This window comes from Dendrobates tinctorius, unplaced genomic scaffold, assembly GCF_039654945.1.
Source record: "Dendrobates tinctorius isolate UK_male_01 unplaced genomic scaffold, ASM3965494v1 ptg000093l, whole genome shotgun sequence".
Lineage (NCBI taxonomy): Eukaryota > Metazoa > Chordata > Amphibia > Anura > Dendrobatidae > Dendrobates > Dendrobates tinctorius.
Window position 1 is genome coordinate 14,624,732 of NW_027361761.1, and position 12,515 is coordinate 14,637,246.

The window sequence follows — 12,515 nt, forward strand, 5'->3', positions numbered from 1 at the left end:
TCCTTACTGTAAGAGCAGTGAGACTATGGAACTCTCTGCCATATGATGTAATGAGAGATTCCCTACTAAAATTGAAGAAGGGACTGGATGCCTTTCTTGAAAAGTATATTGTTACAGGTTATATATTATTATTTATAATTATTATTTATTTATATAGCACCATTGATTCCATGGTGCTGAACATGAGAAGGGGTTACATACAAATTACAGATATCACTTCCAGTAAACAAACTAACAATGACAGAGGGTAGAGGACCCTGCCCTTTTGGGCTTACATGCTACAGAATGGTGGGGAAGGAGACAGTAGGTTGGTGGGTTGCAGCAGTTCCGGTGTTGGTTGAGGTGATATCTCTGATAGTGGTGAGAGAGAAGGAGGTAGTGGGGTCATTGCAGGCTGTAGGCTTTCTTGAAGAGGTGGGTTTTCAGGTCCTGTCTGAAGGATCCAATTGTGGTTGAATGTCGGACTTGTTGAGGCAAAGAATTCCAGAGGATAGGGGCAATTCGGGAGAAGTCTTGGAGGCGGTTGGATGAGGAGCGAATAATTGTGGAGGAGAGAAGGAGGTCTTGGGAGGACCGGAGATTATGTGAGGGAAGGTATCGGGAGATTAGTTCAGAGACATATGGGGGAGACAGGTTATAGATGGGCTTGTAGGTCAGTATTAGCAATTTGAACTGGATACGCTGAGGGAATGGGAGCCAGTGAAGAGATTTGCAGAGGGGAGAAGTGGAGGAGTAGCGAGGAGAGAGATGAATTAGTCGGGCAGCAGAGATAAGGATGGACTGGAGAGGTGTGAGGGTGTTAGCAGGGAGACCACAGAAAAGGATGCTGCAGTAGTCGAGACGGGAGATGATGTGGGCATGCACAAGCATTTTAGTAGATTGAGGGTTGAGGAAAGGACGGATTCTGGAAATATTTTTGAGCTGGAGGCAACAGGAGATAGAAAGAGCTTGGATGTGCGGTTTGAAGGACAGGACAGAGTCAAAGGTTACTCCGAGGCAGCGGACTTCCCGTACTGGGGAAAGTGTGATGTCATTAATTGTTATAGCTAGGTCAGGTAAGGAAGATCTGTGAGATGGAGGTAAGATGATGAGTTCAGATTTGTCCACATTGAGCTTGAGGAAGCGAGAGGAGAAAGAGGGTATGGCTGATAGACACTCTGGGATTCTGGACAGCAGAGAGGTAATGTCTGGGCCAGAGAGGTAGATCTGAGTCTCCTCAGCATAAAGGTGGTACTGGAATCCGTGGGACTTTATGAGTTGCCCCAGACCAAGTGTATAGATTGGGAAGAGTAGGGGTCCTAAAACAGAGCCTTGGGGGACTCCAACAGAGAGAGGGTGGGATGAGGAGGTGGTGTGGGAGTGGGAGACGCTAAATGTGCAGTTGGAAAGGTATGAGGAGATCCAGGATAGGGCGAGGTCTTTGATGCCGAAGGAGGAGAGGATCTGTAGTAGGAGGCAGTGGTCAACTGTGTCGAATGCAGAGGACAGGTCTAGAAGCAGGAGTATAGAGTATTGTCCATTTGATTTGGCTGTAAGTAGGTTGTTAGTAATTTTGGTCAGGGCTGTCTCAGTGGAGTGATGGGGCGGAAACAAGATTGTTGATTGTCAAAGAACAAGTTAGATGATAAGTGGTAGGAAAGTTCAGCGTGGACGTGCTGCTCCAGGAGTTCGGATGCGAATGTGAGCAACGATATTAGGCGATAGCTTGACATAGCGGTTGGGTCGAGGGTTGACGTTTTAAGGATAGGCGTGATTGGGGCATGTTTGAAAGCAGAAGGGAAGGTACTGGACGTTAGTGATAGGTTGAAGAGGTGGGTTAAGGATGGAATAAGTGTGGTGGTGAGGTTGGGGAGGAGGTGGGATGGAATGGGGTCAAGTACATAGGTTGTGAGGTGCGATTTGGAGAAGAGACAATTAAGCTCCCCTTCAGTGATGTTGGAGAGTGAGGTTATATACACTAGTCTCCTTGATATTGCGGTGATCCAGGGAGCTAGTCTGATTGCCGTATGTGGAGTCAGAAAGGAATTTTTTTTCCCCAATGTGAAGCTTACTGTTTGCCACATGGTTTTTTTTTTGCCTTCCTCTGGATCAACATGTTAGGCTATGGTTTGAACTAAATAGACTTAAAGTCTTCCTTCAACCTTAAATACTAGGTTACTACTGTATGTTACTATGTAAATTTGCGCAAATTTTGAATCATATCAGATTTCTAAATTCTTCTAAATTCCTGCAATTCTTTTCATTGTTGGGCAATAATAAATCATGTTATTGCTTTTACCATTCAGTAAGATTCATTAAACCACCAAAGAAATGATGAAAAACAATTATATCCTCCAGCGGTAATGTAAAGGCGTTAAGCTGAAATTAGCTGGTCCGTTTCTCCTATCTCTATGGATCTTCTTTGGTGATTTGCTACTACAGTTTTTAATGTGATCAATAAACCTTACCTATTAGATATTTTTGGGCTACTGATGGAGGATACAATTTTTTTTTTACCTTGTATCTCCATGTTTGACACTGGGATTGCTCCGTGCGCTGCCTTACAGACGAAGACTGCTAATCAACATTTGGTGAGCTGACTATTCCTCTACGCCTCATTCCCTTCTGTTCTTTAAGTATTGGCACCAGAGAAAAACTTTAAAAGTCAAAATATGGAACATTTGCTGTGGGATAATCAGGCTTATTGCAACCTGTCATGTCCCACGACTTTGGAATCTTACAGTATTGCGATTGTATTGTTCCTATTACACTACTATGAAATCAGATTTGCCTTTTACAAGTTTGTCTTGTCTCTCTCCCTGTAGCCCAGCCCTGATGTAAGCAACACCTCCCTTCTTCCTCCTGTGTCAGTGTATGTCAGCCATATTCCTCTGAGGCTCATTCCTGTATATCTCTGGTTCAGAATGGTCTTTTCACCGACTGCAATTGTGCATATCTACAAGAATTCAGCTTGAAAATAAACCTTCTTCTGGAATTTTCATACATGCCTCTGCAGTCGAGTTTAAGCTTTCTGATGTTTCCATCTGATGTTTCCTTCATGTAACTATTGGTTCAATGCAGACATCCATAGAAACACGGTCCTAAGAGCCACATACATTCAGTCTAGTTATGGAGTCAGAATATCAGACATTCATTAGACATAATAGAGTTTAATAATTTTATTGCAACAATTTTTTAAACATTTCTAACATCTTCTTGGCATCCAGATTCACTTCCAGTGGGAGCAATCTAGTATGTCACTATTTATTAGAGATCAGCGGATCCATTGGAAGCAAATCAAATTCGCTTGGAATTTTTGCCCAAAATTTGACTTTTGAATATTTGGGGATTCTATTCAAAGCGAAGGGACAAATGCTAACTGTCAATTTGCTGGAGTAATTGTAAAGCATGGAATGAGTGAAGAAAAAAGTATGTAAAGTATACAGATAATGCTCACCTCTCAGCAGCCTTCAACTGTTGAGCCGTACAGCTCACTCTGGCGTTAGTGTCTCCATCGGGTAGGCTCTGGCGCTGACTAGATCTCACAACATCGTGGCATCAGGAGAAGAAGCATGTCCTGATGCAACATCAGGCCTACTCAGTACCATGAGACCTCATGATATTATGAGGCCTGATCCGCAACCAATGCACTGAAGAGCGACTAGAGCCAGAGGGAGTTGAACAGGTGCAAAAGATATATTTTTTTAAATTTGCATTTATTAAACTTTGTGGTCTCACAAGATCGCCGGAGATAATAAATGTCTTTAAAATTTCAAATTTGATTTGCATGAAATACATTTGACATGAATCAAATTTTACAAAATACAAAAAAAACTCTAGATTTTCAAAGCCAGCTTACCCATACACCCCGGTGTGTGAGATCCAATATCAATCCAGGAGAAAGTCTGCACGGAGACCAGAGCAGGAGCCAGCCACGAAAAATTCAAATGAAAAAATAAACCTTTAAACTCCAGCGGACAAAATCCAGGATGCAAATTTTAAAAAGTTTTTTCTTGCATTAGCAAAGATTTTTATTATTAAAGTCCATCATAAAATAAATCCACACTTCTGGACAGTAGATAAATAGATTAGGGGAAGGGGGGGGTTAGCCTCTCAGACATTTCATTTAAATTTTACAAAAATCACACAAATCTGCTGAATCTGAATTTCCATTCTAGTCCTGTAGTTAACTGTTCATAAGGCTAACTCTAAATTGCACATTCCCCATAGCATGACATGACTGCCTCCTATGAAAGTGAATTTTTCTCTTATGAAAGGCAACAAAGCCTGAAGTGAGGATCAGCATTTAAGCCTATATTGTCCTTTAACAATTAGCAAAGAATTTTTCTTAGACTTGAACATTTTCATCCCTAGAAAGCATCTTCAATTTGAAGGGCAACTATAAATTGGCTATAGATGCACAGTATGTCTTATCTGCGAGGGATTGCACAGATTTCATAGGGTAATGGAGAACTAAGTAATCCCACTGCAGGTGAAAGGTCTAGCTTTGCTCCTGATGGAGCCTTGAATGTAAAGTTTTGTAGCAGGGTTGTGAAGAACAGGAACAATTCCATTTTTGCCAAGTTCTCTCCGGCACAACTTCTTTTACCTGTATAAGAAAAACGTTGGAGTTTGAGTACCTGGTTAGAGGTGATGTGAATATATCAGCAGGGTAATCTGTGGTGAATGGACAGGGGACATTTAAACTTCTTCCTACCTGCCTGCATCTAGAGCTCTTGAGTAGCTGGCCTAGTTCAATGTCACATAACATTGCAGCCGGAAAATCAATAAATAAGCCAGAGATGCCATCAGTTAAGAAGTTGTTAGCAAGGAACATATATGGCAGCAAAGGATTATTGATGTGGCTTGTAGAGTTGAGCGAAACAGGTCAGCCCGATTCATAAGTCGCCGACTTATGGCAAAGTCGGGTTTCACCGACCGAAACCCGACCACAGCGTGAAGTCGGCCATGCAGTCGGCAAAACAGGTGCCAAAGTCGGATTTCCCAGAATGCTTGCACGTGACTTTTTTCAGCCTCTGAGCAAGGTGTGGGCAATGACATGACATGTGCAGCGTCTGGGGAGAGAGAGAGGTTTTGCGCACTTTAAAAAAACGGTCCGGCATGTAGGTGTGCTTCCTGTCCTCCACTCCCTGCCGACTTTTCTTCCCCATTGATTTGCATTGGGTTTCATGTTTCAGTCGGCCTTCGACTTTTCCCGATAGTCGGCGGATTTCGCTCTACTCGACTTTTGAGAAAGTCGGGTTTCATGAAACCCGACTCGACCCTAAAAAAAGGCAAAGTCGCTCATCTCTAGTGGCTTGCAAATCGATCTTCACCATCTCTAATCATGAGACACTCACTGATCTCTGAAAACTAGGCTATTGGAAGATTATATATATGTATATTAGGAGTTTTAAATCTTAGACGTTTGGTCAAGGGCCACAGCTCAGGAGGCAGGAACTTGTATCTTCTAAATAGCGGAGTATGGATGCAGTAGAAAGCCTATACTTTCTACTGCATCTATACTTTGCTGTGGTGCGTGCACTCAAGCAAGAGTTGAATGATCCCATCTCCCAATTCACAGCTCTCATGTATCTGCTCAAAACTAAAGTGCATTAAATATTAAAATAAATACAGTTGAAACCAGAAGTTTTCATACACTATATAAAAAGACACATCTGCATGTTTTTCTCAATATCTGACATGAAATCAGAATAAACCTTTCCCATTTTAGGTCAATAAGGATTACCATAATTATTAATATTTAACAAATGCCAGAATAATGAGAGAGAGAGAGAATGTTTTAAGGCATTCTTATTACTTATTTCAAAGTCAAAAGTTTGCATACATTTCATTAGTATTTGGTTCCATTGCCATTACACTGAATGACTTGGGTCAAACGTTTGGGATTTCCTTCCACAAGCTTCTCACAATAGTTGGTTGGAATTTGAGCCCATTCCTCCTGACAAAACTAGTGTAACTGATCCAGGTTTGTAGTTCACATTGCTCGCACCGGACTTTTCAGATTTGCCCTTAAATTTTCAATAGGATTGAGATCAGGGCTTTGTGATAGTCGCTCCAAAACATTGACTTTGTTATCCTTAAGTCACTTTGTTATATTTTGGCAGTATGCTTCGGGTCATTGTCCATTTGGAAGACCCATTTCTACCCAAGCTTTAATTTCCTAGCTGATGTCTTGATATGTTGCTTCAGTATTGCCACATAATCATCTTTTCTCATGATGACATCTATTTAGTGAAAGGCACCCCAGTGTTACACAGTTGGGATTTGTTCTTAGGCTTCCAAACATCTTCCTTTTTCCTCTAAACTTAAAGACTGTCATTATGCCCATAAAGTTAAATTTTAGTTTCAACAGAACACAGGATTTATCTTCAAAAATTAACTTCTGTGTTTCTGTGTGCATTTGCAGACATTAGACTTGCTTTTTATTTTCTTTTGGAGTAATGACTTCTTCCTTTCAGAGTTGCCTTTCAGCCCATGTTGATACAGTAATTGTTTCCCTGTGGATAAATATACATCTTACCAGCTGCCGCCATCATCTTTACAAGATTTTTGCTTTTGTCCTTGGGTTGATATGCAAATGTCGGACCAAAGCACTTTCATCTCTGGGACACAGAACCATTTCCTTCCTGAGCTGGACATTCCCATCTTGTTTATACTTGTATATAATTGTTTGTACAGATGAGCGAGGCACCTTCAGGTATCTTGAAATTGTACCCAAGGATGAGCCGAACTTGTGCAAGTCCACAAGTCTCTTTCTGATATCTTGACTGATTTCTTGAGACTTTCCCATGATGCTACACAAAAAAACAGTGTCTTTCAGTTGTGCATTGAAATACAACCACAGGTGTGTCTCCAATTAACTCAGATGTTGCCAAAAAACCTATTAGAAGCTTCCAAACACATTACATCATCATATGGGCCATCCAGAATTAAAGTCATAGTAATCTTAGTGTATGTAAACTTTTGACTTTGCAGTAAGTAATAAAAATTAGAGGTGAGCAAATTTCTTAAAGTTCAGTTTGGCTCACGATTGCTAAATTTGCAATATTCGCCGATTTAATTGTCAATAAAATTGCTAAATATAGCTGAACATGCATATCACAAAAGCCGGTGTTTCCCTAGCTGTGTGACGGCGTGGGAAACACTGGCGTAGCGTTCCTGATCAATGGTGAAATTATCCCCGCCTGTCAGAGAGCGGCGATTCCCACGCTGTCAGAAGACAGCGTGAGCACTCAGCTGTGATAGGAGGTAAAAAGTTACCTCCGGTCATTGGTGTCAGCTGATGCGACTACAGCTCCCATCAGCAAACACTTGCTGCTGCTGCTAATAACTCCATGGGTTCCCCTGTATTTTTGATAACCAGCCAGGAAAACTCAAAGCTGGAGGCTGCAACCCTCACCTATCAGCATTAGAAAGGTCGGTTATCAAGAATAGAGGGGTCCCCTCAAAAGCCGGCAATTTATGTGCTGCATTCATTAAAACCACAGCATGACAGGTTAGAATAGAATATTATATATATATATATATATATATATATATATATATATATATATATATACAGTAGCTGAAGAGCCCAGCGTTGCCTGGGCATAGTAGCCAACTGTGCTTAGTTATAACAAATTATAATGATTATTTTGCACATAAAAACCATGTATCTAATCCTATTCTGTGCGATACTGTCTGCTGAGCCATGTATCTAATACTATTCTGTGTGATACTTTGTGCTGAGTTGCGTATCTAATCCTATCCTGTGTGATACTGTCTGCTGAGCCGTGTGTCTATTCCTATCCTGTGTGATACTGACTGCTGAGCTGTGCATCTAATCCTATCCTGTGTGATACTGACTGCTGAGCTGTGTATCTAATCCTATCCTGTGTGATACTGCCTGCTGAGCCATGTGTCTAATCCTGTCCAGTGTGATAATGACTGCTGAGCTGTGTATCTAATCCTTTCCTGTGTGATACTGACTGCTGAGCCGTGTATCTAATCCTATCCTGTGTGATACTGGGCTCCCCCTGCAGTCTGTGTCAGAGGGTGGTCTGTGTTGGCACGGTAATAAATTGTGTTATTTCCAGCTTCACAGAAGGATGATAACATGATAGAAATGTGTGGGGTTAAAATTTTGCCTCACAACAAGCCTATGACGCTCTCGGTGTCCAGACGTGTGACTGTGCCAAATTTTGTGGCTGTATACATATGCATACATACACACACACATTGAGCTTTATATATATATATATATATATATATATATATATATATATACTGTATATATATATACTAGCTGAAGAGCCCGGCGCTGCCCGGGCATAGTAACTAACTGTGGTTGGTTATAGCAAATTATAATTATCCTCCATCCCATAGTCCCATGCCCATATACCCATCATACATATCCACCATCCCGTAGTCCCATGCCCATATACCCATCATACATATCCTCCATCCCATAGTCCAGTGCCCATATACCCATCACACATCCTCCATCCCATAGTCCCGTGCCCATATACATATCCGCCATCCCATAGTCCCGTGCCCATATACCCATCATACATATCCTCCATCCCATAGTCCCATGCCCATATACCCATCATACATATCCTCCATCCCATAGTCCTTTGCCCATATACCCATCACACATCCTCCATCCCATAGTCCCGTGCCCATATACCCATCACACATCCTCCATCCCGTAGTCCCATTCCCATATACCCATCACACATCCTCCATCCCATGCCCATATACCCATCATACATATTCGCCATCCCATAGTCAAGTGCCCATATACCCATCACACATCCTTCATCTCATAGTCCCGTGCCCATATACCCATCATAAATATCGTCCATCCCATAGTCCCGTGCCCATATACCCGACATACATATCCTCCATCCCACAGTCAAGTGCCCATATACCCATCACACATCCTCCATTCCATAGTCCCGTGCCCATATACATATCCGACATCACATAGTCCCGTGCCCATATACCCATCATACATATCCTCCATCTCATAGTCCAGTGCCCAGATACCCATCACACATCCCCCATCCCATAGTCAACCATTATGACATCATAATGAGCGGCGGGGCTTAAAACCTATGATGAATCAGCGTCGCCATGGCAACCATTATGACATCATAATGAGGGGCGGGGCTTGATACGCACACACTGTTTCCCCATTATGTAGATAGGGGCATTATGACATCATAATTAGGGGGCGGGGCTTGACACGCACACACTTTTTCCCCAGCATGTAGACAGGGGCAAAATTGTTTGGTGAATTGGAACGTGCGGGGTTAAAATTTCGCCTCACAACATAGCTTAGGACACTCTCGGGGTCCAGGCGTGTGACTGTGCCAAATTTTGTGGCTGTAGCTGCGACGGTGCGGATGCCTATGCTGGACATACACACACACACACATAGATACACACACATACATACATACATACACACTTTGAGCTTTATACATTAGATATATATATATACTGTATACTGCTCAAAAAAATAAAAGGGAACACTATGCGATTTGCAACAGGCTGTTTGTGTTCGCTTTATTTCTTTGAGCTATATATATTACATAGATAGAAGAAAAGCTGGCACTTCAGCAGCTGCGGTAGTGTAAAATAACAGCAGGAGCCGACAGGATAGAAGAGTTAGATTACATACAGTAAATACAAATATAATAGGTAGATATATAGATGTATTTGACAAATAGACTAACTGAAAAAAAACCCTATTAAAATATAACTTTTATTAAGTACAAAAATAACAATATAAAATTGCACAGATGTCCCCTATTATAAAGCCTAGTAAAAAACAGGCTATTGTATTGCTGGAAAGAGATAAGGTATAGCAGTCAAACCAAATCTAACCAGCTGAATCTGCCAATCCAATCATGTGGTCAGAAAAACCTGAATCATAGCAGTTAAAAACTGCACAATACTATTATAGCCCAAAAACATCAAAAAACGGAAAAAAAGGGGAAATGGACATAAAGAAGATGTATAAAAATTGATAATACATGCTACCATCTGATAATAATTTCACTCAGCCGATGTGAAGAAAAGAATGACCTGGCCCTATACAAAATGACTATCTGAACACCTACTTAGGTGCGGAGGTTGGCACCCTAAGAAATACGAGAATGGCGCCCCCGCTCGTGCGATGGCTATCCATAATCTCCTATATCATCCTATAAGATGACAGATTAGAAACAGAGGGCCAGATGGCCTGTATCCATTTGCTTAGAATATCTTCATGAATGCAGTAAAGTAGATTTATACAATCATATATGCATGTGAGGAAAGGTAGAAAGTCCAGACAGTCTGAATAGATGCATAACACTCACACACAGTTGAACCAGTTACATATAAATTTGTAGCAAATTATGCCCTTTCCCAAAACCACTATGTTATGTATATGAAGTATATATAAAAATTGTCACATCAAGTACCCAGATAACAAACTGCCTATTAGACACAATGATGAAACAGTGGTAGGTAAACAGGAACGGCTTATCTGATAACAAATTGTCAGAAATCATGAAAGCAAACAAAGACACCACTGAATGTGCCAGATTTTCAAGTCTCAGTGTAAATTACTAGGGGTGCTACAGCCACTCCAGATATCACATATATATCGTACCCCTAGTTTAAATCACCAGATACTGACAACAATAAGCCCATTCATGGGGAAAAAAAAAAAATCGCCTCATCAATTGGATTAGTCTCCACTGCCAGACCTCTCTGACCAATATGCATCTCTCCTGATGAACCCGCAGTAGGGGGAAATGCGTTGAGAGTGTGCGGACTATATCTGAGGAATGATGTTATCATGGACCTTATGGATATCATTATGAAGGAGTATATATTCACAGATAAGTACTGTTTTGTTTTTTTTCACCCCTACTAATTTACACTGAGTCTTGAAATTTGGCAAAAATTTTGAAAATTTTCCAATTTCCCAACTTTGAATATTTATGCCCTTAAATCACAGAGATATGGCCCACAAAAAACTTAATAAGTAACATTTCCCACATGTTTACTTTACATCAGCACAATTTTGGAACCAAATTTTTTTTTTGTTACCAGCGATTTCTCATTTTTACCACAAAATTTGCAAAACCATTTTTTTATGAACATTTGAAGTCATCTTAAGGGGTCTATATGATAGAAAATACCCAAAAATGAAACCATTCTAAAAACTTCACCCCTGATGGTACTCAAAACCATATTCAAGAAGTTTGTTAACCCTTCAGGTGCTTAAAGTGTTTAAAAAAATTTAACATTTATCTTTTTTTCACAAAAAAATTACTTCAGGTCCAATTTTTTTTAATTTACCAAGGTAGCAGGAGAAATTGGACTGCAAAAGTTATTGTGCAATCTGTCCTGAGTGCGCTGATACCGGATATGTCGGGCAACCACTGTTTTGGTGCATGGCAGAGCTCAGAAAGGAAGGAGCGCTGTTTCACTTTGTCAATGCAATATTAGCTGGAATTGTGATTGGACGCCATGTCACATTTGGAGAGCCCCTGATGTGCCTAAACAGTGGAAATCCCCCCACAAGTGACGCCATTTTGGAAACTAGATCCCCCAAGGAATTTATCTAGATATGTGGTGAGAACTTTGAACCCCCAAGGGTTTCATAGAAGTTTATAACGTACAGCCGTAAAATTAAAAAATCATATTTTTTCCAAAAAAATGATCTTTTCACCCCAAGTTTTGATTTTCCCAAGGGAAACAGGACCCCAAAAGTTATTGTGCAATTTGTCCTGAGTACGCTGGTACCCCATAAGTGGGGATAAACCACTATTTGGGCGCATGGCAGAGCTTGGAAGGGAGTAAGGGCCATTTGACTTTTTCAATGCAGAATTGGCTTTACGCCATACCGCATTTGGAGAGCCCCTGATGTGCCTAAACACTGGAAACCCCCCACAAATGATACCATTTTGGAAACTAGACCCCCCAAACAACTTATCTAGGTGTGTGGTGAGAACTTTGAACCCCCAAGAGCTTCACATAAGTTTATAACGTACAGCCATAAAATTTTAAAAAGTCATATTTTTTCCACAAAAAAAATCTTTTCACCCCCAATTTTTATTTTCCCAATGGAAACAGGACCCCAAAGGTTATTGTGCAATTTGTCCTGAATACGCTAATACCCCATATGTGGGGGTAAACAACTGTTTGGGCGCATGGAAGTGCTCAGAAGGGAAGGAGCACCGCTTGATGCAAAATTGGCTGGAATTGAGATCATGCGCCATGTCGCGTTTGGAGAGCCCCTGATGTGCCTGATCAGTGGAAACCCCCCACAAGTCATCCCATTTTGGAAACTAGACCCCCAAGGAACTTAACTAGATGTGTGATGAGCACTTTGAACCCCCAAGTGCTTCAGAAAAGTTTTTAACGTCCGGGCGTGGAAATAAAAAAACATCACAATTTTTCCACAAACAGGATCTTTTGGTCCCCAATTTTTTATTTTCCCAAGGGTAACATAAGAAATTGGACCCCAA

The 12,515-nt window shown here is 41.1% G+C and overlaps 1 protein-coding gene across 1 annotated transcript in view; it reads right to left on the reverse strand.

The window, feature by feature from the left end:
- Nucleotides 1-3,975: 3,975 nt before the first annotated feature.
- The window catches only part of LOC141098568 (cytochrome P450 2C5-like), a 119,179-nt gene continuing 110,639 nt past the window's right edge, over nucleotides 3,976-12,515 (reverse strand). Inside the window, exon 10 of the mRNA XM_073586474.1 lies at nucleotides 3,976-4,588. Within this exon, the coding sequence (XP_073442575.1) occupies nucleotides 4,410-4,588 (179 nt within the window). The 3' untranslated portion in view covers nucleotides 3,976-4,409. The remainder of the gene's footprint in view (nucleotides 4,589-12,515) is intronic.